This window comes from Elephantulus edwardii, unplaced genomic scaffold (assembly GCF_000299155.1).
Source record: "Elephantulus edwardii isolate Elephantulus edwardi_28Jun2011 unplaced genomic scaffold, EleEdw1.0 scaffold00014, whole genome shotgun sequence".
Taxonomy (NCBI): Eukaryota; Metazoa; Chordata; class Mammalia; order Macroscelidea; family Macroscelididae; genus Elephantulus; species Elephantulus edwardii.
The window spans coordinates 11,880,067-11,899,043 of NW_006399764.1; the positions used below are offsets into that span (position 1 = coordinate 11,880,067).

General features: G+C 41.6%; 1 protein-coding gene across 2 annotated transcripts in view; it reads left to right on the forward strand.

Moving 5' to 3' along the window:
• The window catches only part of MLLT3 (myeloid/lymphoid or mixed-lineage leukemia (trithorax homolog, Drosophila); translocated to, 3), a 344,501-nt gene extending 327,605 nt beyond the window's left edge, over positions 1-16,896 (forward strand). Inside the window, exons 9-11 of one of the 2 annotated variants that reach the window (XM_006881274.1) lie at positions 5,257-5,328; positions 6,419-6,490; positions 16,525-16,800. In XM_006881274.1, the coding sequence (XP_006881336.1) occupies positions 5,257-5,328; positions 6,419-6,490; positions 16,525-16,656 (276 nt within the window). In that variant the 3' untranslated portion in view covers positions 16,657-16,800. Of the gene's footprint in view, positions 1-5,256; positions 5,329-6,418; positions 6,491-16,524 lie in introns of both variants that reach the window. The other variant, XM_006881275.1, reaches the window with a different exon arrangement.
• The last annotated feature ends 2,081 nt before the right edge of the window (positions 16,897-18,977 follow it).

Below are 18,977 nucleotides of genomic sequence, written 5' to 3' on the forward strand. Positions count from 1 at the left end.
GCTTAGGATTTGTGCTGCCAAGTCAAAGGCACATGCATGGTTCAGATCCATCAGGTGCTCTGTTCAGCTGCTCAGCTGAAAATCCACTGGAGGGTCAGCTGTGAGTTGGTTCCAACTCTAGTATACAACAGCAGTAGCACAGAATTTTACAGCTGAGTGGGAACCTGAATACCATCTTTTCCATCTCATTTTATTTTTCTGAGGCCATGCAGTGCTAATCACAGGTCTGTGTCTGAGTTTGAATTTCTGAGGCAATCATTGCACTTTTTACTATAAATTAAAAGTAGATCGACTTTTCAAATCCTCCGTAGGTTGTAGAATAGAGTAGCCCTTGAGACAGAACTAAGATGGACTGGGACAGAGTATGGGTAAAGGGAAGAGCAGTAGGAATGTGAGGGTTCTTAATAAGAAAGCCCTATATATTAGCCTTAGATTATAAGAACTCTCTAGGTAATGAGGTTATAATGGGGGAAAAGAAATTACTTTGCTTCTTATGATTACACACATTTGCAAACACTCCTCATTAAAGAAAAACTACCTATTCAGCCAAGGGCTATTTTTTTTTTAAAAAAAAGTTTTTCTCAAAGTCTTCGGTTTTTTGGGTTTTTTGTTTGTTTTTAAATAAAAACAAAACAAGCTTTATTAAGGGAGCTCCTGCAACCTTCCTTGGTCTCAAAATGGAGAGCAAAGAAGTTGCCCTTTGAAAGTCTTTGGGAAGGTTTTTATATTAGGGTCTTCAGGGAGGGAAAGGAGGGTCATTCCATTGTAGTTTAACCAGGTGGGTGATGCTGTTCACTCCCTTTGTTGACATGTCATATTCTTTGAATCCTTTATTCTCCCCTTTGACCTTGTTCTGGCCCTAACATCCCAGCCTCTTTAGTGAGAAGAGGGTGATGTATTTTTATTCTTGCTGAACAGGGGCAAAGATCTGGGGCTCAGAGCCTGCATTGGGTTGGCCAAGGATCAGTCACCAGGGGAGAGAATGGATGTTGTAGTAGCAGCTGGTTCACGGTTAAGTTGGTCATTTCTTTTGTTCTGTGAAGTAAGAATTTAAAAAGGTAGGGAGTGATTAGTAACAATATGAAGAGCTACTGGTATCTGAGTGAGACAAAGAGTAGTGGGGCCCACCATTTGAGAGGTGTCAGAGGTCTGCTCAGTGAGAGGAGCATGTTTGACCTGGGAAAGGTGGTGTTCAATGGGTATTACCTATCACCTTAACCACTGTGAGGATAATCAGTATGACTGAGAGGTCTGTATTAACATGGTTGAAGGGGTTTGGGTGCATGCTATTTGATGAAGATGGCTCTCCTGAAGTAACTCCAGCTGTCTGGTCTAGACTTTCAGGCAAGGGTCTGGGTATGCAATGGTCTGCTTGTTCCTGGAATAATTGTCTAAGGAGGGAAGGATAAGGAAGGTATGATGCTAAAAGAGGGGGTTCCCTGGGTGGTTTATGGTTGAGCAGGAATGGTCAGCCATATATCAGCTCAAAGGGGCTTAGAAAGGATGATAAGGTGTTGCTCAGTTACAGGCTAAGGAAATAGGAAGTAAGTCGTTGCTTTCCACACTCTGTTTAAGGAAACTACATCATAGGCTGCCTGGCAGTAACCTTCAGAGGTCATGCAAGAGTTGCCATCAACAGAATATGGTCTGGATTAGGAATGGGTTGGTCAGATAGGAAGAGAAGTAAAGAACACTTAGGATGGCTGGATTAAGGAGCAGTGATTGAGAGAGAGAAATACAAGGATTTTTAAGGAAGAGTAGATGGAGTTCAGTTCTTTCAACTGGTAGGATCTGCGTTTGTGGGGATAAGAAGCTTATTGGAAAGGAGGCGAGTAAAAATGGGTTTTAAACCTCTGCAGTGTTGTGTAGAGATAGGGAATTGGGGTTTAGCAGAAAAGAGGAGAAGTCTTGAAGAGTAATAAGAACAGATTGGTGGTGAAAGGCTACAGATGGAGTGGAAAGATCCCATAAAATGGGGTTGACAACATCTGGTGATAGAGGTAGTGTAGAAAGGAGCTCAGAGGGAAGGAGTACTATAAGGGATAGAACTAAAGGCTGGGCAGGCAAACTAGGTTTGCTTGGCTCCCAGTGAAAAACAGCTCCAAGTTTAGACAGGGAGTCCCTTCCTAGCAACAGAGTTGAGCTTGTAGGGATAATTAGAAAGAATGAGTGAGTAATTGTTTGTTGAGGGTAAAGAGAATGGGTTGAGTGATAAAAGACTTAGAAGGGAGAGCACCAATCCCTAGTACTGAGATCTGGGAAGGGAAAACAGGACCCAAGAAGGAGGGAGCACTGAGAAGGTAGCCCTTGTGTCAACCAGAAAGGAAACTGGCTTACCTGCTATATGAAGGGTTACCTTGGGCTCAACAAGGGTGATGGGGGTCATCAAGGCTCAGCATCTTCAGTCTTCAGTGGCCAGGTCTAAGAGGTCCGCCGCTGGGATGGGGGCCGGGTTTGGCAGAAGGGCTGCCCTACCGTGGCTAGGAGCCAAAGGGCAGTTGACCTTTCAGTGGCCCAGTGGCCCACAGATAGAGCAAGGCTGTGTTGGATGGCAAGGTTCAGGCAGTGGTTAGTCTAATGGCCTTCTTTGCCACACATGGAGCATGCTCCAGGAGGTAACTGGCTTGTTGAACAAGGAGGTGTTTTCTGACCCCTCATTGCTGCTGGCTGAGAGCCAGATACCAGGGCTTGGGGCTGCAGATTTGCCTTCTTTCGGACATGAGTCTCCCTATCAGCCTCTGCCTCTTCCCAATATGGCATTGAAAACTTTAAAGCCATGTTTATTAGATTTCAAATGGGTGTTTGGGGGCTGTCCTCAGCCTTTTTTAGTTTCTTTTTTATATTAGGGGCTGATAGAGTGATAAAATAACAGTGGTCCCTGCTGCAGAGGTAGGGTCTCAGTGGGTATACTGAGTCAGGGCTTCAGTGAGACAGTAAAGGAAGGTGGCTGGGTAGTGGAGAGGGAAAGGCTGAGAGAGGTAGTCTACAGGGTCTGAAAAAGCAGAGTCACCCAGAGGGGTTGAGGATGAGTCCTAGGAGGAAATAAGGAAAGGGGATGATTTGGTATCAGGAGACTTAATCAGTGAAGAGTTTTGGGCTAAGAGAACCTGCACGGGTTGGCAGGCATTGCAGAAAGATGGAAGCAAAAGTAAAAGAAAGCTTGGATAGGGTTTCTGTCCATCTCTGAGTCTGTTGGCAGAAATTGTCAAGATCTTGAAGGGTATTGAAATAAAAAGTTATATTCTTAGGCCATAGAAAGTTATTATGTAGCTGGTATTGTGGCCTTGCTCAGTTACAGTAAAAAATCAGTTTCTTGGGGCAGAGGTCCTCAGCCAGGCTCAGATTTGAAAGATTTGAAAGGAGGCATCCCAAGGGACTGTCCCTTGGAGGTTTAGACATTTGATTACCCATGGTATTCAGGTCCGTGAGTGAGGGCAGCTGAGATTTCAGAGCATTCTCTGAAAACCAGAAGCCTCAGATTCTGGGAAAGGCTAAAGATGATGTGGGTGACCCCTATCATGATCAATAGCCTGAAGGAAGCACCCAGTGCTTGGGTAGGCTCTTGATGCATGCCTGCAATTTTTCGATATGCACAGGCAAGAGTCCAGTACAGACAGACCTGAATCCCAAGGGAGTCCAAAATACCTGGAAGGCCAAAATGCCTGGAAAGCTAAAATGCCTGGAAAGTTTTGTGAACATTTGGGTCTAGCTTTAGGAGCCTCCAGGGAAGGGGAGAGGAGAAATCAGAAGAAAAGGGGCGAGAGTTCTCAATGAGGGGAGGTGTCGGATAACTTCCATCAAGGACTCTTCCAGAATAGAGAGAGCAGTGGACAAAAAGAATAAGGAGTGCAGGGAAAGTGAATACTACTGATCATCAGACATAAACACAAAATGGATGGAAATAGATAACAGAGGGTCTGTCCCCTCAGTGCATGCAGGCATCCCTCTGGCCATGCCCCTGATGGGGTAAAAGTGTGTCTTGGCAATAGGCATGTCCATATGAATCCCAGGCCCAATTGGGTTCCCTAGAGGATCCTTCAAATCACCACTAAGCCATATGACAACACCACAAAACCACAGGTTGGGACTCAATCAAACTTCATGGCTTCAGAGTAGCATCAGCCATGGAGCCTCTTCACAAGCCCTCAGAGCATTCAGTCAGTCAGCAGACATACACATAGAATGGGAGAAGAGGAGATAAATAGGACATTACATTACCATTTGATGTCTTGATACCAGACAAGCTAATAGATTCAAGAGAGAGAGTGAGGGGTGCCACACTCAACCCTGAAAAAGTGTGGGGGCACAACATTCCTTGAGTCCTCTCCCAGGTCTTTCAGCACCAGATGTTAGATCACCACACTGGACATAAGGCCAAGGACTCAAAGAAGGGACCAGAGGGAAAGAGAAAAAGCTTAAAGCAGCTCTTAAGGGAGCTCCCAGGTGAAGTTTCTTGCTCTCAAAATGGAGAATGGAAGTTGCCCATAGTCTTCAATTTAAAAGAATCTGTCCACTAAGTCACCTGTATTTATTAAATAATAATTAGTTTTGGTGGTTTTTTTTATCAATTAGAAACCATTCTCCATCAACATTCTGAACTGCCTAAAAGTTCACTGTTCATAATTTGTGACCCATGCAGATGAAAACAGAGGCATTAGATGTTTGGTCATGGATAAACGGATCATTTCTTAAAAGGCCGAGAATAGTCTTAGCTCTTTAGCCTTGTTTGAGCTGGAGAGTCTGAGGCCAGCACACCCGTGTTAACGGATGGCCGTTTCCAAAGCTGCATTAATGTAGAGGAGATAAATAACTTCAAATCTGAAAGCCAGCACTAAAAAAGGACGTTTGAATGTTTGTTTTATCATACCCACCATTCCAAGCACAGCTAGTCATGCTGAAACAGCAGAATGGAGAAAGGGGGGAAAATCTTGCCGGAGGTGCCTATAATTTTAGTATAACTCGGCTGTTGTACATATGTGTGAAAGCATTGTCACAAAGAAAATTTTTTCTGTGACACTTAGATCCATTTCCTTCATCATGCACATTTTTTTATAAAGTTTGATTGCTTTGACTCAGCATTTGTGATCTAAATAATTTCCTTTCCAAGAAAAGGTGAGAGAAGAAGAAAGGAAATATGTAGAGGAGTAGTGCTTGTTTGTACAACATTTCCTTCACTAAGTGCCTTTATTTATGTGGCAGGCTAGCCAAGAAGTGCTCAAAGTCAAATTTAACACAGTGTTCCCTTTGATCTCCTAGATTCTTGAAGTGAAAAGTCCAATAAAGCAGAGCAAATCAGATAAGCAGATAAAGAATGGCGAGTGTGACAAGGTACGTTCCCAGTCTGTTGAGTTTAGTGCTGTAGCTCTGACACATTGTCTTCTGCTTTGCTATGTCCCTGGGTCATTATTTTGTTTCCCTTGGTCCGTTGACTGATCAACCAAAAATGAAACCCAGCCCACTGTCGATGGGTAGATGGCCCAAGTGATGAGCCCTTCATACCAGTGCTTTGTGGTTTGTTTTTCGAGTCTCATTTCAATCTTTCGTCTTTGGCTTCTTCACCTTTCACTAACATTGGCCCTGATGCCTGCATTGCCAATGATTTAATCAGAGACGTTGAACTAGGAATTGAGAGTGTTGTAAAGGAGGTGTAGGGTGGTGAGGACTCTCAGGTTAGTAAGAGCCCAGTGCATGATGCTTTCAAAGTGCATCACACACCTGAGATCTGACTACAGGGCCTGTTTGGGATTAAATCACGTTATGTAAGCAAGACTTAGAATGCTTTGCAGGGTCAGTCTTCACAAACCATTCCTTCTCCTCTATGAGGCTGGTCCAGTCATGCCCACAAGGACCAGCAAGGCCAATCCTTTGGGAAGAGGGAGGCACCTCTGGTCCTTCAGAGGAACACTTGACAAACCAAATGCTAATTTGGATAGTGAACTCTGCTTTTCATAAGACAATCTTCTGTCACCTGATAGCATTGTTGATTGGCAAATATTACTTGTGAGCAGCAAAGACTTTTTTTAAAGTCGTGGAGATGGGACCATGCAATTTTTTTATCCATGTCCAATCTTGGGACTTTTTTTTTCATTCAAAGCAGATTGAAGAATAAGAAATGAACGTCTTTGGCAGGCTTTTTAAACTCACAGTTTAGCATGAGTCCCTTGGTGTCTGTAGAGGTCTTGTGGGGAGAGGGAAAGTGGACTCATTTGACTTTGGTTGAAGGCAAATAAGTACAAGAATTGTTTGCTTTATAAAGCTGACATCATAAAGGTGAAGGCCAGGCCAAGATAGGTCTTTGGGCACCAAGCCTATGGTTTCTGGACTAGAATGGGGAATATCAAGCTACTGCATCTATTTACTCATTTTCAAATTGCTTCTAAAAGTGCTTGTTCTGTTGGGCAATGCTCTTCTTTTTCAGGCATACCTGGATGAACTGGTGGAGCTTCACAGAAGGTTAATGACACTGAGAGAAAGACACATCCTGCAACAGGTGAGAAGCACTTCCCGAGGCCTGGAGGTCTGCTCTCCCCTGGGGCTGTGTGGTAGTACTTTAAGGCCTGGGTAAGCTCCATCCTGTCAGAACTAAGTTAATTACCACCTGCAGATATGTTTGAGGAGGGTACACATTGTAGAGCCCATCTGGGAGTCTGCTTTGGATCTGTATGGTAGTTGAATGCCCACCCTCCCTGCTGATGAGAAATGGGCACTGGAGGGGGAGATGACGCGATCTGGTGACACCTCAGCTGTAGATGCTGTATATAATTCAGACTGAGAGAAGGAGGGTGTAGTCAGATAGTCAAACCCTTTGGGGGCAGGCTTCTCATTTCATTAGGTAACAGTGTTAAGACCTTTAGTCAGGTGTTATAAGCATTCCTGATCAAATTTAGTAACTTTTTGCCAGTACTGTTTTAAAAAAAAAGACATTTCCCCCGTTTTTCCCTTATCTTGTACAACATACACTGTTGTTAGGAACTAAACTGTGGAGCCACTTGTAGTGGGGGAACTTCTATTAGTTCCTTATGCTGTTTTATGAAGCTAAAGATAGTTTTTAGTTCTAATACAGTGATCAGACATACCTCTCTTGCATCAATATTAACTGTTGTTGAAAACAATTTTTACTGAACTCTCAAAGAGAAAGCCAGTGTTCTCAGTTCTCGCACTAATTTTTTTTTATTACTCTCAAGTGCTTGCAGCTGTTTTATAACCTATGGGACCTGTGCATTATGCTTTTGTTTTGCTTTAAACATATAGGAGCTGATGGTCACATCTAAATATTTTGTACATTTCAATCTTGCCAATTTTTGTCATTAGCCTGGTTAGAAGCTTGGGTTTGTGGCATTTTGTCTGTATACTTTTAGCATATAAAAGTATGTAAAACTCCAATTCTATTTCTGCGTGTTCAATTCAGTGATTCTGAGTAAATTCATAATCCGCAGTCATGCAACTATTATTCCTACTCATTTCCAAAGTATTCTATCTACATTCATAGGGACTGTCCATTTTTCCTGCTAGCCATTGATAAACTTTGGTTACTATATTTTTTGTCCTATTTCATGTAAGTGAAATATTAAGAGTAACCCTCTTTTACTTCAAATTCCATCCCTGTTCTAGCATGTATAAGGAGTTTGTTTCTTCTGATACTTATTCATTGTGTATATATCCTACACTGTGTTTACCCCATTCATCTGCTGCTGAGGGTTTAGATTTTTAACTCTGAGAGTTTTCAGCAGCTCTGTGGGAAGAAGGCTCTCATGGCCTTATCTGTCCGGAGTGGCACTTCTGATGCAAAAGCTGCTCCTCCCATCCAGTTCACATCAACCCCTGTCCTGCAGATTTCCCATATGATTTACAGCCTTGAAAACTCAGTGGAGGGTTAGCCACGAGTTCATTCTGACTCTGTAGCATTGAGGTGGGGGAAGTGGAGAGGAAGACCTGACAATTTGCTCTTGCAAAGATTGTTGTTGTTGTTGTTGTTGTTATGTGCCATCAAGTCACCTGTGACTCATAGCGACCCTATGGACAACAGCTCTGAAGCCTACCCTGTCCTGAGCCAGTCTCCCTGACTCCGACGCATCTACCCCCATTACCCCAGTCACGGAGTCAGTCCATCTCATCTGGGGTCTTCTTCCCCCTATGCTGTCCCTCTACCCTTCCAACCATGATGTCCTTCTCCAAACATGGATTCCCTCCTGGCAATGTGTCCAAATTAGGTGAGACAGAGCTTCAAAATCTTATCCTCCAAGGAGAAACTTGGCTTCACCCTCTCCAAGATCGACCTATTGTGGTTAACCCTGAGGAGAATGGGAATCCCAGAACACTTGATTATGCTCATGTGAAACGTATCCTTGGACCAGGAAGGAGTCCTCAGAACAGAGAAAGGAAATACTGCATGGTTCAAAATCAGGACAGGAGTGGGTCAGGGATGTTTCTTGTCTCCATACCTTTTCAGTCGCTTGCAAAGATTAGACTAGAGAATTCTGTGAGCCAATTCTGTCCTGTTACTTGAAGCTGCCATGATTCAGAATCAACTTGGCACTACCTAACAACCCAGTAGGTTCCAGATTTGGACTAAAGACTGTGCATCTGTGGTTCTTCACTAGGATAAGCTGCACAGCCTGCATGTCCTTTTAAGGAAGTGTGGCAAAGGGAAGCAGGTTTTGAGTGGTTTACCCTAAGACAGTACAGCATTTTGCCAGTGTTTTCCTTCGCTTTTCTTCTGTAAAACTGAGAATTATTACTTCCCACTCAACAAGGTTAATGGAAATCTGTTTCTCAGTCTTATATCCCTTTTCCACATGCCAGCTCTGAGCCACTGTGGAGCACTTGTCCAATAAAGCTATTGATGTTCAAGCTGGGGCAAATGAGTTTTATCCCATAGGAAGGTGAAACAGATGTTTGGACAGGCTTGGGACATCTTGACAGAGAAAGTCTAGGAAATGAGTAGTGGCTGCAAGGCCATTGGGCAGGGTCTTACCTTGGGGTGTCATTGACATTCGTATTTTAACATTGTCCTTTATTTTGACCTTTGAAAAACTTGCAAGGGATGGTGGCTTACTAGAGCGAGAACTCCATCCAAGTGGACTATTTTAGTATTCTAGAGGGAGAGAGTGGTATCTGTGAATTTTTAACCTGGCATAAAGGCACTCCAGAGCACAGAGCATTTCACCCTAATTGCATTCCCAGGCCAGTTGAAAGCTCTCAGTCTTTGGCCTTTTGCCTTGTAATACAGCTGAGGCTGGTGATTATGATATCATGATGCATGTCCTGTCATGGTTTACTGCTTAATTAATTCCTATTGTAAAACATAGCACTGTTGAGGACTAATGTGATTCTCCACCTGGAGAGCGGCTCACCTTGTAGATTGCATTTCACACAGTCACACAGCTTCTGTTTTGAAGACTTGAACACCCGAAGCATGATTTTCAGTTAGCACAGGATCATATCCCAGGACTTCTCTTCTGACTCTTGCTGTTAAATGCACCCTCTCGGAAGATTTGGCTGGCTGCTCTCTTTTGGCTCACAGAGTAGTCGGAGGCTCTGGTTTACTCAGGAGGCCTGGGGTACCAACACTGGCATCTGGTTTCCACATCAGAAAGTGCTGGTTCTAGAACCTGTGTCCCTGAGTCACTTTCTCACAGGGTGAAAATACAGCACAGGAAGCCGAGACATGCTGAGGTGTGAGTCATTAGGACTAATCGTTTGAATCCTCTTGAAGCCATGTGGACCTCATTTACTTGGAAAGGGAGGCTGAGCACTTCTAACCTCCCACTAATTCAGCTTTGAACCTGTATTTGCATCCAGAGCTCTGTGAGAAATTGGACTTTCTTAGAAGACAGCTTAGCAATGTAGACACTGTCTTTTGTTCTTTTAAAATTTCCTTCAGGGCCAGGAAGCTGGGCTTTAACCCTTTCTCTGAGCGACATATCAGAGTATTCTTTTTAACACTACATCACGTTTTTAAAGGAGTGTTTTCCTGAAAATGATTGTTTTCATTCTGGATAATGAATCAACTGCCATATTTTGGTGCTACTTGTACAGTGGTGTTGGGTGGTACTGAGTCAGTGCCAACTCACAGTGAAGGTACAGGACAGATTAGACGTAGAGGGCACAGTTATCATGTCATCAGCTCAGTGCATAACCAGCCCATCTTGAGGAAGACCAGAGTTCTCCCAGACCTGCCTGAGTCCAGTCTGGACAGAAGTAGTTAAAGCAAATTCCCAAGCCTCATTGTCATAAGTTTGGACCTGGCTCATAGCTCATCCTTCATCGGGTTTTGGAGGCTGTAGATCAAATTGGAGATTTCCCAGCTTTCTCTTACAGACCCCCTGGTGCATCCAAACCACCAGAGGGACCTGGCCTCTGGTTTAGGAGTGCAGCTCCATACAGACTACGACACTAGAGCAAAGCTTTTTTCTTACTCTCTCCTAGTGGAAAGATTGTCTCAGATGAAAAAAAAAATAATCTGGATTGTTCTCATAGCACCCCTATAGGACAGAGCAGAACTGCCCTGCAAGGCTACAAAGACTGCATTAGAAAGCATTCTGCTCTCTCCCACCGAGGAGCTGATGGGTTCGAACTGTTACCTTTTTAATTACCATTTTAGCTCTTTAACACTGCACCATTAGGGCATCTGATGGTTTAATATGTGAGACTAAGAACAATGTCCAGTATTGACCTATCACTCTGTTGTACTATGTGTGGGACAAGAGAAAGGCCACCATAGTGAGCTGATTTCAGCATAGCTTCCAGACAAGACCGATTAGGAAGAAATGCATGACAGTGTACCTTGAAATTCACTTCTGACAATGAAAAATCTCTGTGGATCACCACCTAATATTCTGTGATCTAATGGTGGAAGATTAGCCAGCTAGGTTGGAAGGCGCTTAGCGGCCACAGTGGACTCAGATATGCAGTGACCATGGAGATGGCCAGGGAAGGACATAGTTTTGCTCTGTCATAATATAGTAACAATGAGTCGGAGCTTATGCAATGGCAGCTGATAGTTGCAGCCACCAAAAACGGCCCCATCTTCATTTTTTTTTTTTAGTTCAGTTCAAGTTTAGAAGAGGAAACTACAGATTCAACAAGTGAATCTTTCTCAGTTTTATTTTTTTTTAAAGCCAGCTTGGTACCTCTTCCCTCAAAGTCTGACATTGCAGGAAATATCATAAGTGTTTTCATAACAGCCATCAACTAAAAAATGAGTTAAGTCTTTTGCATGCTATTTGTATTTGCCTAGTTTTACCTTTTGCCCTTGCTTGTTTAATATGTGGTCATAGTAATTTTTTTTTATTTTGGGAAGACATTAATTATTACAGTATTATGAAATGTAGTCATACTAAGGCCAAGCCCTACTGACTACAGGACAGGGTATTCCTCTAGAAAGGCAAAGCACAATCATTGAGAAAGGAGCAGGATCTTTTCTAGGCTTCACGGTCTGCTTCAGTGAAATACAACGTTTTAATGTTCGATTTCTGCTGTTCTCACTATCAAGATTCCTGGAAAGGAGCTGGCACTTATTTTTCTTTATGAAGTCTTTTTCACTTAATTGAGGACATGAGTACATACTCTAATGATTCAAATTAATTAATGCTGTAGCCTTTGGCAGACCGTCCTGAACTCCCTGAACTGCAGCCACTACTACTGTTTAGGATGGTGGAGGCTTCTGTAAGAACGTGTGCTTATGGACTTTAGATTTACCAGATCTCTGGAATGTGTTCTCTCTCTCTCTCTCTCTCTCTCTCTCTCTGTGTGTGTGTGTGTGTGTGTGTCTGCATGCAGAAGGTGTGGTTGTTGTTGAAGGAGGAGGATAATGACTGAAGCAGCGGAAACATAGAAAATCCTAACACTGCATATGAAGTGGGCATATTTCCTAGTAGCCAAATATGCTTATTTGCTTTAAAAGTAAGTGGCATGGCAATGAAAGCACTTTTCTTTTACTCATCAAGGAGAAAAGTGAATTGGTGGGAGGGGGTGGGCAGGAAGAAAAGTGCAACAATGAATGACTGGAAACCTGAAGTCTCTGTAAACTTTTATTAAAATTAACCAAAAAAAAAAAAAAAAGAGAGAAAAAATTAAGTGGCTTTGTCCGGAAAGAGTTTTTATTGCCCAGTTTTCTATTCATTCATTGTTCAATTATTAGTGGGCAGCCATATTGAGAGACAGAAAACAAAAAGGATTGTTTCAATGCACATCTGTTTTTTTCAAGGGCAAATTGTAGGCCTCAAGTCCCTGGGTGCTATAAATGCTTGACATTCTCAGCTGTTAACCATATAGTTGGAGGTTCAAATCCACCCAGAGGATCCTCAGAGAAGTCTAGAAACTACTTCAAATAAAAGCAGTCATCCAAAAACTCCTTAACCATAACCAAATCACCCTGACAGAATGAGTCTCGGAGTCTGAGAGTTCAGGACTGTAGTTCCAAGGGACCTCAAGGTCCTTGGGCCCAACATCCCACAAAGTTAGTATTCTATGTCCTATTTTGTTGAGTCACAACTGGTGTCCTAAAAAGTTGTATGCAGCCATCTAAGCTCCATCTATTAATCTCTTCCTTAGTAGAGCAGAGAGGGTGAATACAGTTATAGCTATGTGGAAATAATTGGTCCCCAGCACTAAATGACTGTGTGAAGCCCAGCCTCCATGACCCTGAGACCAGAACTAGATGGTGCCCGGCTACTATGGCTGTCCACTCTGTAAGGGACCAAACCAACATAGGTGACTCGGGAGAGACTGCTGACAAGTGTGGAAGAAACCTGGAAAAAATTATATGTAAATCCCATGGGAGGAGGTTGCACATCCTTCTCTCATGGAGCCACTGGTAGATTTGAGCCATTTAGGCTCAGACCTTTAGGTTGACAGCCCAGCTCTTTGCTGCTAGGCCACCAGCGTTATGCACACAATGACCCTTAGACACTCTTTAACCCTTGAAAAGTACTCAAGGCTCAACTTTCAGGCAAACAGTTGTTGTTGTTGTTATTGTTGTTGAGTATCATTAAGTCAGGACTGACCCATAATTGACCCTCTGGCAAGTTTTCAAAGACAGTAAATCACAGAGGAGGAGACTGCCCATCTTTCTCCTATGGAGCAACTAAAGTGTTGGAACCTTGTACCTTTGCGTTGGCAGTGCAGTTCTTTACTGTTAAGCCATCAGGGCTCACCAAACATTAGACAGGCCTATATGGTAAGTAATAACACAGAGGGTCTGCACTCTCTAGAACAGGAAACCATATGAGGTCAAAGAGCAGCATTTGGACAGGATAAAGCGCAGGAGAAAGAGGGATAAGGAAAAGTGTGAGTGGGAAAGTGAACAACGTGAGCGGAATACCATCCGCTGTGGGGGTGGCGGTCCATGTCACAGGCAAAAGATAAGGGGAACTTTTGAATGGAAAGACATTCTCCTCACTAAGCGTGCACCAAAATCACAACAGAAAGTTGGAGGTTTTTTCCAAACAAAAAAAGCCCTGTGAAGCACAGCTCTACTTTCTCCAGGCAGAGCCTCCCTGGATTAGAAGCTGCTGGTTTGCTTCCTTTCCCTTTGGGCTGTGGTTGTTGGCCGTCATCTCAGTGACTTTCCTTCGTCTACTCCTTGTAACTTTCCGTTACCCTTACAAATTTTTATTACGTAAAGTTGGTTAAGTAAAATTTCAAGTAAACCTTTCCTGATCTTTAGTTGCTGGTGTTTCCCCCTGCTTCATTTGTTTTAATGTTAATGAAATACCAGCAGTCAAAGGGAAAGGAGAATCAAACCACAAAGTCTGATCATTCATATGTTGAATAATTGCCTCCCACACAATTAAGGACAGGCTTATGTTTGTGTGGTAAGCGTAATCATGTTGTTCTGATCAGTCCAGTAGTTTATCCTTTATCAAGAAGTCCTGTTTCATTTGCCATGCCTTGTTCATGCCCCTATTCAACCCTGTGAGGTGGGAAACTCGGGTGGAAATATCTCCATTTTACAAATGAGGAAGCCAAGGCCACTCAGAGGTTCTAATGTCCTGGCCAGTGCCATTCAAATAAAGGGCAGCCTCCGAACTCTGCCAAATCCAGAACTGGTTCGGAATGCTTTGTCACTAAGTGGTGGACATCTTGAAGGGAGGAGGCAGACTGGCCTGTTTGTCGTTTGCCTTCATTGTCTGAATTTAAACTCAAAATCTCTCTGAAGAAGGTACTGGTTTCTCTACTGAAATGCCCACATGTTCTCTAAGTCCTTAGCATTATGACATAAACTGGGGGAAAAGTATTAAATAAATACATTATAACTGTCTTAGCAGGATTGTGTGTGGACTTAGTAGTGCATGCATAACTTGTCCAAAGCTCTTTAATTATTAACTAATAAAACAAATGAATGACTGTCATAAGTATTAATAATGTTTTATTGAGAACTAGTACATGTGTGTAATACTTTAATTGGGCATACCTTCCTAGTAGTATGTTAATTCAAATAATAAAATCAAGCCTGGGTCCAAAGGCTTCGTCAAGTAAGGCTCTGCCCCCTTCGCTTCCCTCCCTTTCCCTAGCCATACAGCAGTCACCTACAGGTAAGCGATCCATGGCCAATGTAGTCACTTAAAGATGCCACAAAAGTCACAGTATCCTTCTCACTGGGCTCAGTCCTCTTTCATATGATGTATTCACCCTAAAGATGGATAGAAAATATTGCATGTTTATTTCAGACAGGAACAAAAGTAGAAGGCAAAAGGCACATTCCAATTGTTAATATATTCATTTAAAACACTTCTGAAAGCCTAGTAACATCTGACAAATTAAATAGCTGTGGCTGCTGTTCAATTCACTTAGGTCTGGAGAAGCACACATTGTATCTAGGCATATTGCTTTCCCCAGAAACATAGGCTTCTATTAATAAATAAGAGGTAAATAGACATTTGGTAGATAACTGACAGTGTCTGTTATGGTTCCTCAATGAGGATAACGTGCTACATTATTAAACCCATAGCTATATGTTTAAAATTGTTACAGAGTTTGAATAAGGCAATAACCAATCAATCTGGGGTTGTGTAGTTAATATGGTGGAGGCTTAGCCTGTCTTTTAAGCTTCTGTAGAAGTCAAGTGTCAGGCTGAGGATCACTTTTTCTATTAAGAGGCAGTGACCCTTAGGGAATAGTTCGCCAATGTACTGTGTTTTTTTAAAAGGGACTAACTAGCTGACTTTCAGTAAGAAGTGGCAGATAAAATTTCAGTTCTACTCTTGTTTTCAGACTGAATTGGGACATTTAAAACTTGGTCAAAGAAATAGTAAATATTAAAAATTATTCTCCATTTTACAATTTATTAACTAAAGGGACTCGGAGCACATGAAAGAGAAGAGAGGCAGCTAAACTCAGGTGGAAGAGTTTGCCAAGTGGCTCCTCTGCACAGACACCTTTTATCACTCTCCTGCCTCTTTTCTCCTTCCCTTCAGCTCACAGCTCAGTGAAATCAGTTCCCCTCCTTCCGATTTGCCCACGGGGCACATGCTTAAAACCTACTCTGTACATCATCCAAGTCTGAGAATACAGTTTTTGTCAGTGGGAATGAAAAGTCACTTAGCATGACAAAGTCCAAGCCCACAGATTTCTAAGACTGGAACCAATGTGGCTCCTCCTAAGGAGCAGCTGGTGGATTTGAACCACTAATCATTGCGTTAGCAGCCAGATGCCTTAAAACTACAGTGCTGCCAAGACTCCTTAACATGATAAAAGAACATTTCAAGCCAATAACCACATCATTCTTAACTTTAAAATGTCAGAAGAATCATAAAATCTACGGGGAGAACAGTGATTTTTTTTCTAATAGTTGGTGCCAATATAATAGCAGAAATTGCTATTTAACTGTTGGAAATGTGGTGACACAGACACTTCTTATAGGTAATATTTACCTCTCCAGAATAAAGCAATTGAACATGACTCTAAAGCCTTCAATGGATATTTTATCCATTTTTTAAAATTGAATTCACAACCAGGTGAATTTTCACAAAGCAAACACCTCTTACATGCTCAACACAGAGATCAAGCAGCACAACAGTCCCAGCACCCTGGAGAGCCCCCTGAGTCCCTTCTAAACACTGCTTATAATCTTTAGCTAGGCTTCTATATTGTTTCAGGGGTTTTTTTTCCTTTGTGCATATTATGATTTCTAAAATTCCAGCGGTTCTATCATCAGTAAACTAACCATGATATGTATGTATGTTTAAATATAGAAGCGTAAGTTATGTTCTAAGCTAGGATTTCAATGTATTAAGTATGTTCACTATTTACTGGATCAGTACCTGATTTTTTTTTAAAGGGATCTTCACATATGCCCCCATCCTTCAACATCCGTAGTAAAATAATCTGTTGCTGACTCAGAAACCATTTAAAGGACATAAATAGCAAAGATACGATCCACTTTATTGAGAATTTTAAAGGATTAATAGATCTTGGACTTGCCAAAAGAGATTGATTCCATGATTCACATTACCTCTCTTCCTGTTTCTCTTTTGGTGTCTGTTGCTTATTTCTTACTTTTTCTTTTATTGTTTCCTCTAGATTGTGAATCTTATAGAAGAAACTGGACACTTTCATATCACAAACACAACATTTGATTTTGACCTTTGCTCGTTGGACAAAACCACAGTCCGTAAACTACAGAGTTACCTGGAAACTTCTGGAACATCCTGAGGATACGACTGGATGCATCAAAAACTATTGAGTTGATTTTTTTTTTATTTTGTTTTTTGGTTGTGATTTTTTTGTTTGTTTGTTTGTTTATATGAAAACACTCAGAATGATGCAACCAAAAGGGAAAAAAGTAAAAAACAACCTTCAGCTTTATTTTTTCTTTAAAGCCAGTCATCATCTCTTGATAAAGGAGAGGTTAAACAAACCAGCCTCAGAGGACCACTCTTCTCTCCAAGGAAATCCCCAGGAGGAGTTAGCCTGGATAGCCTTGAAAACCACCCAGTCAAACACAAAACAAGAACACTCAAAGAATGTGTATGGTATCCTGTCTCTCTCTGGTGGTTCATTCCACAAGACGAATGCATATTCAACACACTGCCTTATTACATAACTGATCTATTTATTATCACATATGGATGTTCTGAAGTGGAGGGAATGACACCACCAGACATTCTAAGTACTCTGTCCCGTGGATGGTCTTTCAATGCAACGCCCTTGCCATCCCAAACCCAGTGACCTTACTCTTAATTCCTTCCGTGCCACTTTCCGCCAACTTTTTTCAAGTCCTCTAACTCGTTGCAGTCTGTATTTTTCCAATGTTTGTTGTTTTTGTTTTGTTTTCTAGTTCCAGGACACAAATTATGAACTGGAGGGGAAGGGGAGGGACCAAATAACCACCCTGATTTCCTTCCTTGTGGTCTCTTTCCTGAAAGTTGGGGCCAGTCTTTGGCTGTATCCATGTAATGATCTTGGACCATGGTAGAAAATGCACCAAATAGGATCATATGAATTGCTGTCTAGCCTTAGTCAATAAACCTGTAGGACTTTTAAACAAAAGTGTACCGTAAGAGTCCTGAATCCAGCATCCTTGATCTGTTACCATCATTCTTGTGTCTGTTTTACTGTTATTAGGTAAACATGGAGGTAAAGGCATTCCACAGGATCATTTTAAAAAAGGAATACTGGTCCTGTTTTCTAAAGAAATGTAGAAATTCTTCACTTGGACCTATTTATTAGAGTTCCGCCCTTCTCCCAGCTGCCAGCGTGGTGTTCATCTTTATCATGAAACATGAAATAAGAGATGTTTATTTGTTCCCATATGATTCCCTTAGCCTCTTTTATATTTGAAAAATTAAAAGCTTTCTTTGGGGGGAAATTTCTGGTTATTCTACCATAACAGATTATGTATTAACGTGTAGATTCAGTGGTTCGATACCTGTTTAGTCCTTGCTTATGTTTCCAGAAGGATTTCTTGTATTGATGAAAATAAAGATGGTTTGGGGGGGGGAGGGTATTTTGTTCATGATGTACCCTTGTTTTGAAACTAGAAAACTGTCCTGTGGCATGCAAAAGAAAGCAAATTATTTTTAAAAGAAAGAAAGAAAGAAAAAAAAAATACTTTTGGTGTCTTTATTGTATCCTCTCTATAAATGGAGAAACGCAGAATGTGACTAGCTCATCTTGTAAGTTTTTAGTAGGAATGCAGCTGAAAGCAAAAGAAATGAAGACCTACTTTTGGATCCAAAGGTTCACTTGCTGGATCAGCCTTAAGAAAGTCTCTATGTGTGCTGGTAGACTAGTATCTCTCTTGTTTATTTCATGCCAGATGCTGTCTTTTCATCCAGAGATTAACTAGTGTCTGTACAGAAAATAGTCTTTCCAAGCTCCGTCTTTTGGGCAGTAATGTAAATGCAGATGATAATGGGGTTAATTCTGCATTTTAAAAAGGGGATTTTTACACAGTTTCTTTCTATCCAAAGAAACTGGGGTGGGTTTTTTTCCCCCTTTTAAAAATGATACTCCAGCCATACTTCTTATAAATTTCTTTTCTGAAGCATCTTCCCAGGAGACAAGTATATTTTTCACCAGTATTCTGACTCTTAATGATGCTTGGTATGAACTGCACTTGAAGTGTTTGTGTGTAGTCCGTTTCTCAATGTGCAATTTCAGAGAGACTTTGCGTCATTTTGGACATTAGTATACTGCTGAATTGTGTAGCTTTAGTTATGTATGCTCTTAAAATTTTATAGGTGAAAAGGGAGGACAGTGTTTATATGGAAGTGTTGGCAACATTTAAAAGCAAATTAAACTTTCCTAACTGCTAATCCACATATTCTCATTAAGCCACAAAAGTTATGTGGTTTAATGAAAATCTCTGTACAGTTTAACTAATAATGTGTAAATATAGTTCAGGCCATTTTTATTTTTATAACCAAATTGTGTAGCAAAATCTATTGCAGTTTTAGATCGTCAGTATAAAGAGTTTTGATCTTTGCTCTTTTTAAAAAAGTTAGTAACTAAGAAATTAGGTGTAACATAAG